Here is an 18142-nt window from a genome sequence, read left to right as displayed (position 1 = left end):
TCGACGAATGGTTCAAAAGAATGTATTTTTAAGCTTAGAAATCCACAGCTGCTTACTGTTATAATAATAATAATAAAATAAGAATAATACAATAACAATTTGTCTTCCTTAAAAGATATCTTAGCACTTGCTAAATTAATTCTACAGAATTCAATCATCGGTTTCATAAGCCGGTGATGCTGGTGAATAAGTTGGACTCGTAGGAGAGTATCCTGGCACTGGTGGTGAATAGGTTGGGCTGGTTGGCGAATAGCTGGGACTGGTCGGTGTGTAAGTTGGACTTGTGGGAGAATATTTGGTGCTAGATGGAGAGTATTGTGGGCTGGTCGGCGAATAATTTGGACTGGTCGGTGAATAATTCGGACTGCTTGGCGAATATCTCGTGCTACCACTCGTTGTGTGCTGTGGTGAACTCGGAGAATAGCTAGGACTGGTAGGTGAATAGGTAGGACTAGTCGGTGAATAAGTGGGACTCGCTGGTGTGTACTGAGGAGACGTACCAGCAAATGACGGGCTAGTCGGTGAATAACTGGGACTAGTCGGGGAATACTTTGGACTACTCGGAGAATAGCTTGGACTGGCCGGAGAATACTGCGGCGAGCTCGGAGAGTAACTTGGACTTGTTGGAGAATAAGATGGTGACGCAGGTGTGTAATTTGGAGAGCTGGGGGAATAGCTCGGACTTGTTGGCGAATAACTAGGACTCGTCGGGGAATAATTTGGACTGGTAGGTGAATAGCTTGGACTCGTCGGTGAATAGCTGGGACTTGTGGGAGAATAATTGGGAGAAGTTGGCGAATAGCTTGGACTGGTTGGTGAATAGCTTGGACTCGTCGGTGAGTAATTTGGAGAGGTCGGCGAGTAACTTGGACTGGTGGGTGAGTAGCTTGGACTCGTGGGGGAGTAGCTTGGACTCGTAGGTGAGTAACTTGGACTCGTAGGTGAATAACTTGGACTCGTTGGTGAATAGCTTGGAGAGGTGGGAGAATAGCTTGGACTAGTAGGTGAGTAATTTGGACTCGTTGGTGAGTAAGTAGGACTGGTAGGTGAATAATTGGGGCTGGAGGGTGTCATGCTAGGCGACGTGGGCAGATATGCCGGGGAAGTTGGCGAGTAGCTCGGCGATGCTCCTCCAGCAGGCGACATTGGGTAAGGACTCATGCTTGGTCCTGGACTTCCTGGACTTCCAGGCTGTGGCGAGTAAGCTGAATATGCTGGCGACAGACCAGATGCATCTGACGCTCCCGATGGCGAGAAACAAGCACCTCCCGGCGTCATTCCACTTCCTAAAGCTGGGGACATGCTCGATGCACCGTATCCAGGAGTCGCGCCCATCCACGGCGTCATTTGTGGACTCATGCTCGGGGTAGCCACACTTCCGAAGAACATACCAGCAGCTCCCATTACGCTTGCACCCACAGCCATTGGGATCTCTATACCAGCCTTACACTTTTCCGAGTCCAATAAGAGATCGAAACAACCAGTTCCTATCCTTGGCAGCTGACCCATTATAATGTTCTCCGATACTCCTCGCATTGGGTCCACTTCGGCGTGGGATGCCGCGTCTAACAAAACGTCCACAGTTTCCTCAAACGAGCATCTCATGAGGGCTCCTGTATCCTGCCTATTAATACCGTGACGCGTAATAGCCATCAAATGTCCTTTAGCAGTCATTACGTCACAAAGTAAGGCTAAGTGACGATAATTTACATAAAGACCGTAGAACTGCAGTACAGCGTTCATTTCCTTTTCCACTGATTTTCTCACAGCCTCAATTCCAAGCACTTGGAAGATCTCGCAAATATCGTTACTGAATGTTCTTACCGGGTCGACATCCCTTTCGCTTAATACTTTCATTAAGCTTGTTCCGTCAGTTTCTAAAAGCCATTCCGCTATAGCTTTAAATTCTCCAGTATCTGTTATGATTATACGCTTTTTCGAATCCGTCTGTGGCAAATGCATATATACTTTCCCTATAGCCTCGATACCCTGCAATTCAATTATAACATGTTATCTCAAGAATACAATTTTTTCATCATGACTAAGAAATTCGATGATTACCTGAAGTGTCATGTCACTCAACATATTCGCTTCTATACATCTCAGGAATGTGTCATCTTCCATCTTATCGACAGTCTCCACTTCCGTATCTTGGAATTTACTATCGTCACTGTTCATTATTCTAATACGGAGCACCAACTTTTCAGCATTATCGTCATTGAATATACAATTCAAATCGTCACCAAAACCAGCATTAATTTTTTCGGCTATCTGTTCCATGGTCAATTTCTTATCTGTCATTCTCTTACGATCCAATTCAATACGCAATAGCCACGGTGAAATTTTTGTAGGATCGAAGTCAGGCATTTCATAATAGACATTGACAAATTCCTGATCCTCGGCGATTACTGTATTCTGAGGATCCGGATCATAATAGATAGCCGTGTTGGCCGTTACCTTCTTCAAAGTAGTATGCTCGAGACGACAAAGAACGTTCTTTGCTTTCTCGGCATCTCTCGCGGCAGCTCCCGTAAGAAAAACAGTTAGTGACGGAGCTTTTGGTTTTTTACTTATGTTTATAATTTCCTTTAGCCTAGGTACACCAAGAGTTACATTTTTTGAAGAGACTCCAGCGAAGTGGAACGTATTGAGGGTCATTTGTGTTGCTGGCTCACCAAGAGACTGGGCAGCCAAAGCACCTACCATTTCACCAGGAGAAACCTAATCGACGACAATGAAAACGATTAACCTTTAAATAGGCACATCATAAAAATTACCATACTTATCAAACAGGCGATGATTCCATTCGCCTAATTAATGGTTAAAATAACCACTACAGTTACTTAAAAATAAAATAAAGACTCACTTGAGCTTGCTGGAACCTGGTTTCGATTTCTCCAATAAGCCACTCGAAAGCTTCACTGGACAATCGGAATTCCTCCGAAACACACTTTGTGCACAATGTAGATCTTACTAAGCATTGGAATAATAATGTAGCATTCTCATTAGCCTGTTTGCTTAATCTGTCTTCACCAGCCACAATAATACATTTCTCCAAAAGGTCCTTTACACCTAAACAAAAAGAAAATAATCACAACATTAGTAACAGTTTCTAAAAATGAACCATTATTCAACAGTGAGTTAATGAATATGTTATTCATGTACCTTGAATAACTCTCATAGGACTAAGATCAGTAGGTGCTCTCTTATTGATATGGAAAATTTTTTGTACATTCCAAATCATCCTTTGCAAGTTACAAGGCAATACAACCTTTGATTCTCCACTTGGGAAAATTTCACGTAGCGCAGTTCGATCCCTGTTGAGCTGTTCCCATTCTCTTTCGAGCTCCGATATGACTTCACCGGATCCCATCATCTCGCGTACGATATCCTCGTTAAAAATTCGCCTGAGGTACCTTTCATTAGTAGGATCAAATTTGAACTTCTTCTCGAAAGCTTTATTACTCAATTTGATTGTTGGTAAGTTCTGAAATTCTACAGCCTCTCCGCAGAGACCGTCTTCTCCATAACGCAGCTGGATCAGTTGTCCTACGGAATTTCTTACTGTACCATCGTAATGTACCATGACAGACTCCATAGCCTTTATAAGACGACGTTGAATATAACCAGTCTCGGCAGTTTTTACAGCAGTATCGATCAGACCCTCACGTCCTCCCATGGCATGAAAATAGAATTCTGAGGGTGTGAGACCGGCTAAATATGAATTTTCTACGAAACCTCTCGATTCAGGACCGTAATCATCCTTGATAAAGTGTGGCAAGGTGCGTTTGCGAAAACCAAATGGTATACGTTTACCCTCGACGTTCTGTTGGCCCACGCAAGCAATAACCTGCGAGATATTAATATTTGATCCCTTGGAACCAGATACAACCATGGCCTTCAAATTATTATACTCAGTCAATGATTTCTTAGCAGAACCACCAGTCTTGTCACGAGCGTCGTTCAAAATCCTGTTTACTTGATTTTCAAAAGTCTGCCGCAACGTATTACCAGGTGTTGGCTCCAATTCCATATTGTGCGCTTTTTGAATTACCTCTATTACATCTTCTTTAGCTTTTTTAATTGCTTTCTGAATCTCAAGGTAAGTCTGAGGATCGGCTATAGTATCACCAATACCAATTGAATGGCCTTCCAACAACAACCAATTATTAATGACCGTTTGAATGTTACCGTAAAACCGACCACAGACTTCGTGCCCCAATTCCAACATACATATGTGAAGTAAGGAGCCAGCGGAAGTACCTAGTGTCTTCTTACATAATATACCCATAACAAGTTCACCATGCTCCACCATTACTTTAGTATCACCCGGCGAGATCCATTTGTAGGGACCGTCGTCCTCTTCATCAGGATGAGTACTATGAGTCCGTATCATGTTTACATTTCCAGGAATTATAAGGGAGAAGATTTGTTTTCCAGTCCACAACGGCTTTGGTTTCAAAATACACGGTTGCGGCATTTTTCCATCCCAACTTGGTAAAAACATTAGGATATTCATCATTTGTTCTTTCTCGATGAAAACATCCCTCTTTGTCATTTTTCTTACAGCTGTTAAAGTATCCTGTACGATACCCATAACCGGCTTGTTAGCCTGTGGAGTGATTATTTGACGTGGGGTCACATGAATATTTTCTACTTCTGCACGAGTTTCCATGGATTGTGGAACGTGTAAATTCATCTCATCTCCGTCAAAATCGGCATTATACGGCGAAGTACAACTAAGATTCATACGAAAAGTACTCCATGGTAAAACCTTCACCCTATGGCCCATCATACTCATTTTGTGGAGCGTTGGTTGACGATTAAAAATTACAAGATCACCATCACGAATGTGTCTTTCAACTTTATAGCCACACTGCAAGTGCAAATCTGATGGTTTTGGGTGGAATCTCAAGTCGATACGCTCACCATTATCTCGAACAACATATTTTGCACCTGGATATTGAGAGTTTCCTCTTCTAACGAGCTCTTGCATTTTATCAATGTTGAACGGTGTTACAATTTCTGGGAAGGTAAGATTCTGTGCTATACTACGTGGTACACCGACCTGATCGATTCTTAAATTTGGATCTGGAGTAATTACCGTGCGAGCTGAGAAATCTACACGTTTTCCCATAAGATTTCCCCGTATCCTACCCTCCTTTCCCTTTAATCTTGCCTTTATGGCCTTTAGTGGCTTGCCAGATTTTTGCATAGCTCGTGGCATATTTGGCATATCATTATCAACCAAGGTAGCTACGTGAAACTGAAGCATTTTTATATTTTCCAGCACCACATGGGCAGCTGCACCAGCTTGTTCATTACTCAACAGCTCGTTATTAGATTTTATGATATCTGCAAGCTTGTGAGTTAAATCATCCTGATTTTTAGCAGATCCATACATAATTACAGCAGGTCTTACTGACAGGGGAGGTACTGGTAAAACAGTAACTATCATCCAATCCGGACGTGCAAATTTTGGATCCATACCAAGTATAAATGACTCTTCATCAGTAATGTGTTTCAAAATTTCCCATGCTCTTTCTGCAGTTAAGAAAATTTTTTTTTCTTGCGAATCTTCATTAATATGTTTCCATTCTGCAGTGACATCCAGACCTTCTCTTCTCAAATTTGGCTGATACCTACCACATCCTCCATGACCTGGCTTTTTGTCCATTTGCTGTTGTTCTTGACCATCTTTACTAATATCCATTTCATCGCCACCTTCACATATATTTTTGCTTTTGCATAAATCATATACAAATGTGAGACGTTTTCTTGGTTGTCCTTTCGTTTTCATAACAATCTCTTTAATTTTTGGATTATGCTGCAAAAAGATATTTATTTATTTCCTTAGTATTATAGATAATATATCAAATAAAGCTTGTGTGTCTTATGCTTCACAAAAATAAAATATACTTACTGGGCTAACAAGTAATTTTGAGCAATAAAAGCATACACATCTAAGAATTTTAATTGTCTTTGTCATAAAACCAACGTGAAAAACTGGTTTAGCTAAATTTATATGTCCAAAATGACCTGGACATTCTGTCATATTACCAGCACAAGTTTGACATCTAGAATTTCTGTCTATGACACCTTGCCTTGGATCCATAAGCCCGCCAAGCTTAGGTCTACCCCCTTCCATGGTCTCAGGGAAGCGTATGCCCCCATCTGTGACCGACATACGACGCTGTATAGAAATTATTAATAACTTGATGAATAATAGAAAATTATCCTATGAAAATATAAGTAATAAAATTGAAAATTAAACTATATAATAATAATAAGCAAATATTTCACAATATTTGTTAATAATATAATTGACATATAGCTCTTACAATTATTAATAAACTCTTTAAAGAAATTACAAGTTTATAGAACATTTATAAAAGCATTTGCACTTGTATACGGCCAAATATACAAATCCGGTAAATAAAAATGATAAACGCAGGTAAACTTTAAAAATTAGAGTGTACAGGAGAGAACACAGTGATATACATAGTGGAATTTTGTATGATAAAATTTGTAAATAATGCCATATTCGAGACTTAGAAATTTAGAAAAATGTGTAAACTAAGAATTAAGGTTTCCAATGATTTTAATTTACTTACAATCTCATCGGGGGAAAGGATACCAAACTGCACTCTTTTAACAGTTCGTAGTGGTGCTTTAGAGTCGGATGTAGCCATTTTACATTTGGCTTGGCTCCGTCCGACTCGTCCGACTGCTCCAACTCCGAAACACCCTAGCTAGACTGCTTTGGACTGCTTGCTTTGCTTGTGCCCAGCCAGTGGCAGTTGACGGCAGAGATGGTAACTCGAAGGAAATCCCTAACCTCCCACCATGCCTATCCCTGTGTATTGAGAACGTAGTACATACTACATATATACATATGTAGATGCGCCTTTAAATGCTAGCAGCCGCTAAGCGCCACTAAGCGGACTCTGAAACCATCTGCAACACACCCGGGCCCCGGCCCCCGGGGCCCGAGCCCCGAGTCCGGGGAGCAATTGGAAATAATCGGAATATTGGAATCGGATCGGGTCATTCGGGCCAATTGGGGCCAATATCCAATGCATGTTGCGCCTGATCAGGCAATTAGCAATTGACAAATACATACCTTTAGCTTTTAGCGAATTTTCATGTATAACATACATAGCCACATTCATTTTATAACCCTTTTATAATTCAGATATTTTTATTTTATAGAAATTTAATATTCAAATAAAGTATGAAAATGATGTGGTATTGTAAATTATTGATAAACGTATATTTCCATATGTAATTATATGCCATTTTACAATCTTTTATCTTAGAGATTTGATAAATAATCTCTTACGAGCTCGGGGTGGAGCTTTGTAAACATGATAAAACATTTTTCATTATCCTTTATTTATAAATTGATAATCAGTAATCACTATTATTATCTAAGAAAAGATAGTATCGTTTTTAGTTGAAACGTTGCACTAACAGAAAATGTTACGGAAAGTTACACCCTGTCAAAAATATTTTAACTTTTATTATGCACCATCAGCTATAAAACTAGTGAAGTCATATACAACCAAAGTATGTATTTAATGGATAATGTTAAATATTGCCTACAATTATTACAAACATTAATTATGTTTAATAATAAAATGTGTTGAATGTTTTGTCAGTAATTGTATTTTTTATTTCATGTTTTTAGAAGCCTGATGGAAATCAAATAGATAAGCCTAATGAAAAGTCAATTCATGGAGTTTTAAAACAAATAAATAGAACAGTAGACTCTTGGTATTTTAATTTGAAAGAAATACCTAGCTCAATATGGAAAGATTGTAATACACGGGTAGATACTTTTCCAGAACGCTGCGATGTGCTAATAGTGGGAGGTGGTGCAATGGGAAGCTCAGTTGCATATTGGCTTGGCAAAAAAGCATACAAGACACTTAGCGTAGTAGTACTTGAAAAAGATAATTCAGTAACTATTTTATTTCATCACTTGAAATAATATTATTGGACAATGATTATAATCCTTTATTTTTTTTTCTTTATTAGTACAGCACAGCTTCTACAACTTTATCTGTTGGGGGTATACGTCAGCAATTTTCTGTTGCAGAAAATATTCAGATGTCTCTTTTTGGAGCAGAGTTTTTAAGAAACATTGATGAGCATTTGGGTACTTCTGGTGAACCTAAAGTAGACATATGTTATCACCCTTGTGGTTATTTAACATTAGCTCCAGAAGATAAAGCTGAAATTTTAAAGAGTAACTCTGATTTGCAAAATTATTTAGGAGCAAGAAACCGGCTTTTAACTACAAAGCAGTTAAAAAAATTATTTCCATGGTTAAATACAGATGGAATTGAATTAGGCTGTCTAGGTGTTCAAAAAGAGGGCTGGTTTGATCCATGGCTATATTTACAAGCCTTAAAGAAAAAAGCTTACGAGTTAGGAGCTATTTATGTGAATGCTAGATTGAAAGGCTTCAAGTTTAATATCCTATATAACATACCAGATATTACTACGGAGTCAGGAAGATTCGAAGTTCCATACAAAGCTGTAGTATGCTTAAAACATTTAAAAATAGCTTATTTATTTTGTATATATTTATACAGTCTGTATTACTTAAGCTGGCTTAGATCATTGACTTAAAATTTTTTTTATGTTTATAACTATAAGAGACAAGATTTTATTATATAAGTTCTTTACGTGGGTGGAAATTGAAAGATAATTTAAAATGGTTTAATAAAAAAAAACGATATATCTTATAGTTACAAATTGAAACAGAATATTATGTTCTTGATCTGGGTTATTTTATCCAGATCGCAAATCCCGTATATACATACAGGGTATACCACATAAAATAACTCTGATTATGCATACATGTAAAATTCTTTTTATCTTCGTAATTATAAGAAATGTCAATATTTTGTATAAAATTTTTAAAGTGTCTTCCAAATTATACTCAAAAAAATTTTATACGAAAAATTCAAATCTGTTCTAATTATATAAAAATAAACAGAATTTTACGTCCATGGTCATAATCGTTTTATCTAGTGGACTTTATATACTTGCATAAACAAGGACTAAAATTAAAACTCAAACTCCATAGATTGAAACGGCAGATGGGCATGTACGAGAAATAAAATTTGCAAAAGTAATTATTGCTGCAGGTGCTGAGAGTTGCAAAATTTCACAAATGTTGCACATTGGAGTTGGAGAAAATGCCCTTTCGGTACCTTTGCCTGTTGAACCTAGGTAATTTTATATTCTTTGTATAATTACATAGTGTTTACAAAATATTATATTTTACTTTAGGAAGAGGTATGTTTATTGCTTCCATTGTTCAGAAAAGAATTCACCAGGTATAAATACACCTTTAACTATTGATTCCACAGGAACTTATTTTAGGTAAACTTATTTGTTAAAATAGGGTAAATAATTAATATTGTATTGCATAATTATTTTGTAATTTGTAGGAGAGAAGACTTTAATGGTAATTTTTTATGTGGGCGTTCACCACAATCTGAAGATGAACCTACAACTGATAATCTAGATGTAGATCATTACTATTTTGAGAATCATGTTTGGCCAGCTCTTGCTAATCGAGTGAAAGCATTTGAGAATATTAAGGTGTGATATAAATAATTTTATAATGATTAAACCCACACACACATTAACTAAAAGCATTTAATAATATTGTTATAAAGATATATTAAAATGTTTTATTTATAGGTCAAATCTTCATGGGCTGGATATTATGAATATAATACTTTTGATCAAAATGGTATTGTTGGTAGGCATCCAATTTTAGAAAATGTATATTTTGCTACAGGATTTAGTGGTCATGGTATCCAACAATCACCAGCTGTTGGACTTGCTATCTGTGAGCTAATTTTAGATGATAAATTTACTAGTATAGATTTAAAAAATTTTAGCTTTAACAGATTCCTAGCAAACAAACCTATATACGAAATAGGTATTATATGACAGTAGAGACATGTAATAGTATCAGACATATTTTTGATCAATGCATTTAATGGAGAAAGCTTTTTGTAATGAGGTAAATAACAATCAGGATGAAATAATATAATATAAGCAATATAATTGTACGTTAGAAATGAATTATATGTGTGATGGCAAAAGAATGTCTAATTTTTATTACTTTAAATTGAAAATTTTAAAAATAAATAATGCAAAGTTTAACAATTATAATGATTTAATTGGGTTCTGTTAAATTTGTTTTTATAAAGAGATTTAATTATAAATGATTTTATTTGTTTACTGATTCCTATTTAAATTGCTGTGGTGGTGGTCCAAATATACTTCCACTTTGCTTACTAGCAGTTCTTGATGGTGCAAATCCAAGCAATTTTTGTATATTCTGTAAATATAGATATGTGTTTTTTATAGCTTGCTTAGAATTGTTACTATAAAATAGTTTTTTACCTGACGTATACTCATAGTACAAAGTATGTATAAGAATATAAAAGAGCATTCTGTATAATCATCTCCAGGGATGTTTCTATGAGACAACCCTTGAATCCAGCTTATTGGTACAAAAGGCAGCTTGGCAACCACTCTTCCATCAAAAATGCTATTAAACATACTGAGTAATGCCGTAAATGCAAATCCAATCGCAAACATTGATTTCATTTTTACTAAAGATAAATCTCTATTATTATTCTTCAGTCTCTCTTCTTCTCTTTCAATTTTTTTTTTTTGCTGCTTATCTAAAGAGTCTCCATGAGCTTCCTTTCTTTTTTCTACTGTAGAAATTAAAAATTTTTAACTTAGTATGAAAGGAATGACTACATTTACATGCTATATTACTTTATGCCCAAATTATTAACTTACATTTCTTACTTTGTTTTTCAACTTCAGCCTTAAGTTTTTGATATTTTTCTGTTCTGTACACCATTAGCCATGTCAATCCTTTTATAAAATAATATAAATTTAAAAATCGTAAAGTATGAATATTAAAACAACTTTAATTTCCTCAATGTTTTTGAATGAAAGGAATACTTATTTACCTTCACCTAACAATGCTGTGCATATACTAATAAACACTATAACAATAGTATCCGCCCACATGCTCCGAAATTTTTTATTGATTACTCTACAATAAATTCAAAGAAAATTAAAAGTGTAGACTCTTCTATGACAAATTCCAACCTCAACCTTCCAGCCAGCTGTAAATCCTGCTTGATTCTGCTGTTGTTTGGTTCAAAACTAAAAAAAAGGTTAGAGCCTTCAACCTATGTATAATACGGTCATAGGCCCGATTCCACAAGACTTGGGCTGCGTTCGTTTATGTACTGCCAGTACTGAAAACCTATATTTTACGTTACATACATTGTAGAATTTTAGTACTCGCAGTTAATAAACGAACGCAGCCTTGTTTAAACTGGATTAAGTTAATTATGCTATATTCTATGTGACATAAAATATAGCAAAATTAACTTAATCCTGTTTAAACAAGGCTTGTGGAACCGGGCCATAATGGTCATAACTCACTCGCTTGCTTCGTTCGTATGTATATACTACAACTATAAATTGACACGACACAGAACAGAACTCACCCCACAGCTGGTACTACATAACATATATTTTAGGTTTGTTCGTGTTGCTTGTATACTTCCTGCACTTTTCATTAAAAATGTATATTATACGTCACACAAAGTATACACGTTTATGAAGCTGAAGCTAGCCGCCACTTCCCAGCCGCTAGTTGCGAAGTGGAAAAAGTATTGCATATATGACAATGTTCAGACAATACGCACGCTCAAAGAATTATTATCTTTTTGATAGTTTAGAATGCTTCTTTCAAATTATTATTTGCACTGCCATTTAGTGCACTACATTTGGCATAAAATGATATAAATTTCATGAGAAATCTCAATAGACAAAAATTAATTTATAATCATTGAAACGAAAGATATGGATGAAAATCCAGATACTCCAATGATGAGAGACAAATTACGAAACCTGGGCGCACGTTATCCAAATGTTAAATTACACTATCTATTAGTGCATTAAATTTGGAAGAGAATGATATAGGTTTCATGAGGGATCTCGAGAACCAAAAATTATTTAATAAAGATTGAAACGAAAGATACGATTGAAAATCGAAACATTCCAATGATGAGAGACAAATTTCGAAAACTGGGCGCATTTTATCCAATAGTTAAATTGTCCAGTGGAGATCCCTCATTAAACCTATATCACTTTCTTCCAAACTTAATGCACTATTTGATAGTGTAATTTAACATTTGGATAAAGTGCGCCCAGGTTTCGAAATTTGCCTCTTATCATTGGAATGTCTAATAGATTTTCACTCGTATCTTTCGTTTCAATCTTTATTAAATAATCCTTGGCTTTCGAGATCCCTCATGAAACTTATATCACTTTCTTCCAAACTTAATGCACTATTTGATAGTGCAATTTAAAATTCGGATAAAGTGCGCCCAGGTTTCGTAATTTGTCTCTTATCATTGGAGTGTCTGGATTTTCATCCATATCTTTCATTTCAATGATTATAAATTAATTTTTGTATATTGAGATTTCTCGTGAAATTTATATCACTTTATGCCAAATTTAATGCACTAAATGGCAGTGCAAATAATAATTTGAAAGAAGCATTCTAAACTATCAAAAAGATAATAATTCTTTGAGCGTGCATATTGTCTGAACATTGTCATGTATGCAATACTTTTTCCACTTCGCAACTAGCGGCTGGGAAGTGGCGGCTACCTTCAGCCTCATGCATGCACACAGCCGTAAAATACGCAAATACGAGATAAACACACAAACAGAGTGCATACACTACACAATATACTTATAGTATACATAGTAATAATAGCGGCCAGAATTCCGCCAGATCAAGAGTAGACGAGCAGGAGCAGATGTAGAATTGAATGGTTGAACCAATCTCATCGTTGAACACAAGCAAATGTTTTAGTTTTACAATAGTTCAAACTCTAATCTTTTTCAAATTTCAATATCTGTTTATTGAAACTCTTTTTCTTTTTTCATTCACCTTTATTTACTAAACTGACGTGCACTTTACCCACGTGTATGTTGGAAACTTAATATCGTAAAAAAACAGACAAAGTATATAAAATTTGTCGTGTTACCGTATATAACATGTTCGTAACTAAATAATAGTTATTTCTTTTCATTCTAGCAAGTACGATTTCATGATACATACATAAATGGAGGAAAAAAGTTTGAAAACAAGTAATTCTTTCCAAGGTAAAAAGTGTATGGTCTTACATAACCTATGTTTTAGTTATATTTGATCTTTTTTTACTAAAATTTTCTTCCAGATTATTTTAGGATTGAAGCTTGTATGAATGAAAGTAATAATGATGTAGAATCTCGCTTATATGCAGAAATTTATTATACATCTGATAATCAAAACTTAGAAATGGAAACAAGCATATTTGGTAATAAAAATATTAACTGCAATGGTACAATTATTGAAGCACAAAGTAATAAAAAATTGGACAAAGTAGTAGATACTTCAGAAGGATGTCCTGATATTAATGAAAAGGAAAAAGAAGAATGTAACATATGGGAAGGCACTTCTGATATTACATTGAAATCTAAAGATAATCATAATATGGAAAAGAATATATTAAACTTGGATTTATCAAAGGAATCAGATTCTGATGAATCAATTTTAGAAGTTCCAATATCACCTAAGCCGAAGCCCCCGATTATAAGCTTGAACGACTCAGATGAAGATCTAGCCAGTTCTGTCAGTGAAAATAAAAAAATTGAAAATAAAGAAAAAGATAATAGCAATACATTTGTTAAGCCTAGTGCTCCTGAATTAAACATTGCAATAAATAAATGTTTGATAAATACCAACTCGAATCTCAGTGGTACTAAAGATTTATCAAATATTATTTTAAATTGTACAAATATTCAAAAAGGAGCTAAATCTATCAAAGATATAAGAAATATGAGCAAAAATTTTGTTAGTGACATTGATAATATTGATAAAGACATTAATGTTTCAGAATGTAATAAGAATGTTCATTTAAATGTAATGTGTAAAGATAAAGTTGGTAATATGGGTAAGACAGTGGAAAAAAGAAAAGCAGAAAATGATTTAGAGACTATAAATAAAAAGGCTAAAGTATCTACAGTTTCAAAAACTTTAGACAAAGAACAATTAAGAAGTAATCAATATGATAATGATGAATGGGCAAATTATTTCTTTAAACCAATGTCAGAAATCGTAAGAGCATTTTATAACAACTCTCGTGGTCAAGAAAACTTTGATGTTAAGCAAATTCAAAGTCAAATGTCAAGTAAGTTAAGCTAGTAGATTTATTAATTATGTGTGATTGCACATAATACAAGTTTAATAAACCTTAAGAATTTTTTTTTGTTTTAATTTAAGGAGACCCTAGGCTTTGGGCTGTATTGGATAAAGATTTAGTATCAACCAATCGGAAAAGACCAAGATTTTTTAATGTAACCTGCACAAATTGTCAACACATTGGCCATGCTCAATATGATTGCCCAAAGCCACAAAAGCCACTTTGCTGTCATATGTGTGGTATTCAAGGACATACAGTGGATAAATGTCCTCAGAAAATGTGCCTTACAGTAAGTACATAGTTAATAATAATAAGTTTGTCATTAATCACATATTTTTGGTACAATGACTTCCAGTGTGGCAAAAAGCAATCCATATTCAGGAAGACCTGTGAATCATGCCGCAAATGGCATTGCAGTATGTGTAATTCACCTGGCCATAATAAGTCCATTTGCCCAGATTTATGGAGAAGATACCACCAAACGGTTAATACACTTCTGTAGTTTAAAATTTGTTGAAAGGAGTGTTCAATATAAAATCTTATTAATGATATTGTTATAAAAATTGAATATATAGTATTCTTTTTTAATCTACAAGAATAATATAATTTGCAGGTTAATTCCATTGAAGTGAATATTCCAACTAATACATCAAATGTAATGAAACCGGCACACCTTCTGTTTTGCTGCAATTGTTCTAAACGTGGACATGAATCATCAGCCTGTAAAGATTATCGATGGTCGCAGCATTATCCTACGCCAGCTTCTGTTACTAATTACAGTGAAGGTCCAACATACATTGATTATGAAAGTACAAAAACTGTAGTAAATTCTTCTCCAAAGGTTTTAATTATCAGTGATAGTCCTAATGAAACTGTTGCTATTAAGCCATTAGATAATATACCGATTGATGTTTACCCAACTGAAAATAAAACTCTGTTTTATTCCAGTAATGTTTCTGATATTAAAAAATGGGTAAAAATACAAACAGATCTGGAGAGTAATAATTTGAACATCTCAAAATTCTATCAGGGATTAGTAACGCCCCATTTTTTGAAAGAACTCAACAAAAAAATGACATTTATTGTAAAAATTACGTTTTCTGATATAACAAAATGTATTACTGTAGCTATAGGTGCACCGCGCAACATCGTTGGTCATTTATGGTGGCTAACATTACTTTGGTTATACATTAGTGATGAAGAGAAGGAGTATGGAATATTTATAGATTTACCATGGAAAACAAAACAATTAAAGAAATTTTTTGGAAAATTGGCTTGTGAGCTGAAAGATAATGATTGGTGTCCAATTCAATGTTATAATGAAGCTAACAATATTAAACAGAAATTACATGAAATAGAAAATAACGAAAAATTGCATCCAAAACTTAAAGACCTGGGTAAGAAAAGTCTTCTCAATTCCTTCATAACTGAAAGCAAAAGAATGAATATGTGCTTGTATAAACAAGGAATAACAGTAAAAGATAAGAAGACTTTGGAATTCTATCAAGGGAATTTGAAGCGTGTAAAGAAAGAAAAAGTTACTCCAGGATTTTACATGGATTTACTTTGTTTTTATGGGAGAGTCTTTGGCTCGTATACACATCACGTTATATTGATTGATGGAAAATATTTAAGACTTAAAAAAAGTTTTGACATAGTCAACAAATCATACAATCCATCTAATATGACCAATGACATGATCAAAGCTCTACAGATAGTTAACAGTGAAAAACAATCAATGAATGTAGTTAATGAAATCAAAGCTATAGGAGCTATAAAATCTAATTCTGAAATACTTGATAATCCTATAAATATTGAAAATAATATAAGCAGCATTAGTAACCAAAGTAGTAGTAGAAACCTTCAAATGAATACAAGTAATGAAACATGTAGCAATATAAATCTGCCACATTGTTCAAGTAGTGTAGAAAAGCCAAATTGTCAAACCCTTGTAAAAAGTAAGAACAAACAAAACAAATTACTTATACGTGCAGCGAGAAGTATTGCAGCTGCGTTTCGCAGTAAACTACCTCATGTTGTGAAAGTTGCTAGAGAATTACAAAAAAAAATTAAAAATAATAGTATTAAACAAGCACATATTCATCATTTAAACAGTTTATGTCAACTAGAAAAAAAATGTATGAAAGAGAGAAAGCGAATACAAGAGTTTTTTGATAAATAAGTTTGATATTTGTGAATAAAAATGTCACCACTGTATTAGTATGAATGACAAGTATTTTTGTAAGACAGACATGTCACATATTAAGGAAATAAATACATCTATTTGTACATTTATATTCGTATTAAATTAAGATTATTTATTTAAAAGTAAGAATTACAATGTTAATTCTTTATTTGGAATTAAAGTATATATCGAATGTACTTAATGAATATTGAGAATTTCTTTATATTTTTAATCGCTCAAATTTAAAATAAACAATGTTAAGAGAATTTTAGAAGAGTAAATCAATACTAAAATTATTTTGGATAATATAATTGAAAAAACTGTTTGTGCATACTGTTATTAATACAAATTATACTTATTATAAGCTATTGTTTTACACGTAATATTCATAATCACATAGTTGACAATTTACGAATAACTTTTTCAATAATTGTAGTATAATATTGGCCTTATTATTCAATTAATTATAATCTCTATGAATCATGTTTAGGTTCTGTATTGTGAGCAAATTATACTACAATTACATCAGAAGAATATTGCATATTTTTAGAATAAAAAGTCACTTTTAAAAATCTTGTACTAACTTTTATAACTTATACGAAAGAAACTCTATAGGTTATAGACCTATGTTTGTCTAGTTTTATTATTTAACTAATTTCAGTCGATAAGATAGAACAAAATATAACAAAATATTTTATTTCTTTATGGTTGGCGGAGGACCACTAATGGGTGGTGGTGGTCCATTCATTGGAGGTCTTATATGACCCATTGGTGCCATCGGGCCCATCATTGGACCTATTGGGCCCATTGGACCCATCATAGGTGGCCTCATTCCCATCATCGGAGGCATATGACCATGTGGTCCCATCATCATAGGTCCTCCAGGTCCCATTGGCCCTCCTGGATGCATACCAGGGGGTGGCATCATACCTGGTGGACCTTGTGGTGGGACTCCAGGACGTGGACCAAGGTTTGGAGGTGGTGGTATAGCAGCACCTTTGTTGGCAGCAAATGGATTTGATGCTATTTTTCCTGCTTTAAATGCTGCTGTAGTTGCATCAATCAAGTGTTGTGCTTGCTCTTCCATCCATTTCTGATAAAAATATTTAACATTGTCTTTATGTTTTCGGCCTTGGCAATGTGTTTTTCGTACACTTGGTGAATCATGGGTTAAATAAGTATCACAATAATCACAATAATACTTCGGCATTGTAAAAAATTACTCTTAATATTAAAGGTTAAGAAATGTTACAACATTACTGCCGGCGGCTTGAATGAGAACTATTGAGAACTGAGAAGTGAGAACTACTGAGAAGTGAGAACTGAGAATGTCCGGTCCGAGAAGAATCATATTCCTGCAATATGTAGAAGGTATACAATACAAATAATACAATCCCTATTTGCGCTAAAAGCGATACCTGGTGGCGTGAGTCAACCGTCAACGGCATTACCGTTACCGAGAAGGTGATGTTTAGGGGGCTTGTTTAACCTGGCAATGGGCGCGCGGGTCGCGGGATGTCTAGAACACCCCAAGAATAGAAATCTATGTATTGGTAACGTAGCGAAAAATTTGTGCAGTCACTTACAAATATTAGCGTTTAATTAATACAAATAATGTAAAGAAATGCAATTGCTATTT

The 18142-nt window shown here is 34.7% G+C and overlaps 5 protein-coding genes across 9 annotated transcripts; 2 read left to right on the top strand and 3 right to left on the bottom strand.

The window, feature by feature from the left end:
• Positions 1–5: 5 nt before the first annotated feature.
• Positions 6–6771, bottom strand: RpII215 (RNA polymerase II subunit RpII215). The gene is made up of 6 exons (XM_066727550.1): positions 6615–6771; positions 5924–6193; positions 3166–5827; positions 2867–3072; positions 2062–2721; positions 6–1989 (listed from the first exon to the last, which is right to left on the bottom strand). Exons 1-6 carry the CDS (start codon positions 6690–6692, stop codon positions 151–153), a joined length of 5715 nt encoding a protein of 1904 aa, XP_066583647.1. The 5' UTR covers positions 6693–6771; the 3' UTR covers positions 6–150.
• Positions 6772–6935: 164 nt separating this feature from the next.
• LOC136773699 (FAD-dependent oxidoreductase domain-containing protein 1-like) lies at positions 6936–10133 on the top strand. The gene is made up of 7 exons (XM_066727556.1): positions 6936–7569; positions 7691–7963; positions 8041–8547; positions 9098–9243; positions 9304–9396; positions 9465–9618; positions 9721–10133. The coding sequence occupies exons 1-7, from the start codon at positions 7480–7482 to the stop codon at positions 9973–9975; spliced, it is 1518 nt and encodes a 505-aa protein (XP_066583653.1). The 5' UTR covers positions 6936–7479; the 3' UTR covers positions 9976–10133.
• A 98-nt stretch (positions 10134–10231) lies between these two features.
• LOC136773700 (calcium load-activated calcium channel) lies at positions 10232–11243 on the bottom strand. 2 transcript variants are annotated; one of them, XM_066727558.1, is made up of 4 exons: positions 11019–11243; positions 10852–10920; positions 10435–10754; positions 10232–10369 (listed from the first exon to the last, which is right to left on the bottom strand). In XM_066727558.1, exons 1-4 carry the CDS (start codon positions 11077–11079, stop codon positions 10277–10279), a joined length of 543 nt encoding a protein of 180 aa, XP_066583655.1. In that variant the 5' UTR covers positions 11080–11243; the 3' UTR covers positions 10232–10276. The 2 variants fall into 2 exon arrangements, with proteins under 2 accessions (XP_066583655.1, XP_066583654.1); XM_066727557.1 differs by having other exon boundaries at positions 10843–10920; positions 11019–11238.
• A 1595-nt stretch (positions 11244–12838) lies between these two features.
• On the top strand, positions 12839–16613 carry LOC136773697 (uncharacterized). 4 transcript variants are annotated; one of them, XM_066727553.1, is made up of 7 exons: positions 12840–13098; positions 13172–13239; positions 13314–13433; positions 13503–14306; positions 14399–14607; positions 14674–14802; positions 14932–16613. In XM_066727553.1, the coding sequence occupies exons 2-7, from the start codon at positions 13200–13202 to the stop codon at positions 16498–16500; spliced, it is 2871 nt and encodes a 956-aa protein (XP_066583650.1). In that variant the 5' UTR covers positions 12840–13098; positions 13172–13199; the 3' UTR covers positions 16501–16613. The 4 variants fall into 4 exon arrangements, with proteins under 4 accessions (XP_066583651.1, XP_066583650.1, XP_066583649.1 ...); XM_066727552.1 differs by having other exon boundaries at positions 12840–13060; positions 13314–14306; XM_066727551.1 differs by having other exon boundaries at positions 13314–14306.
• Positions 16614–16735: 122 nt separating this feature from the next.
• snRNP-U1-C (small ribonucleoprotein particle U1 subunit C) lies at positions 16736–17847 on the bottom strand. The gene has a single exon (XM_066727559.1). It carries the CDS (start codon positions 17711–17713, stop codon positions 17198–17200), a length of 516 nt encoding a protein of 171 aa, XP_066583656.1. The 5' UTR covers positions 17714–17847; the 3' UTR covers positions 16736–17197.
• Positions 17848–18142: the final 295 nt, after the last annotated feature.

The sequence above is a fragment of the Prorops nasuta genome, unplaced genomic scaffold, assembly GCF_024137725.1.
Source record: "Prorops nasuta isolate Cenicafe-Biocafe unplaced genomic scaffold, Cenicafe_Pnas_1.2 PNAS00005, whole genome shotgun sequence".
Lineage (NCBI taxonomy): Eukaryota > Metazoa > Arthropoda > Insecta > Hymenoptera > Bethylidae > Prorops > Prorops nasuta.
This window is presented reverse-complemented; position numbering and strand designations above follow the sequence as displayed.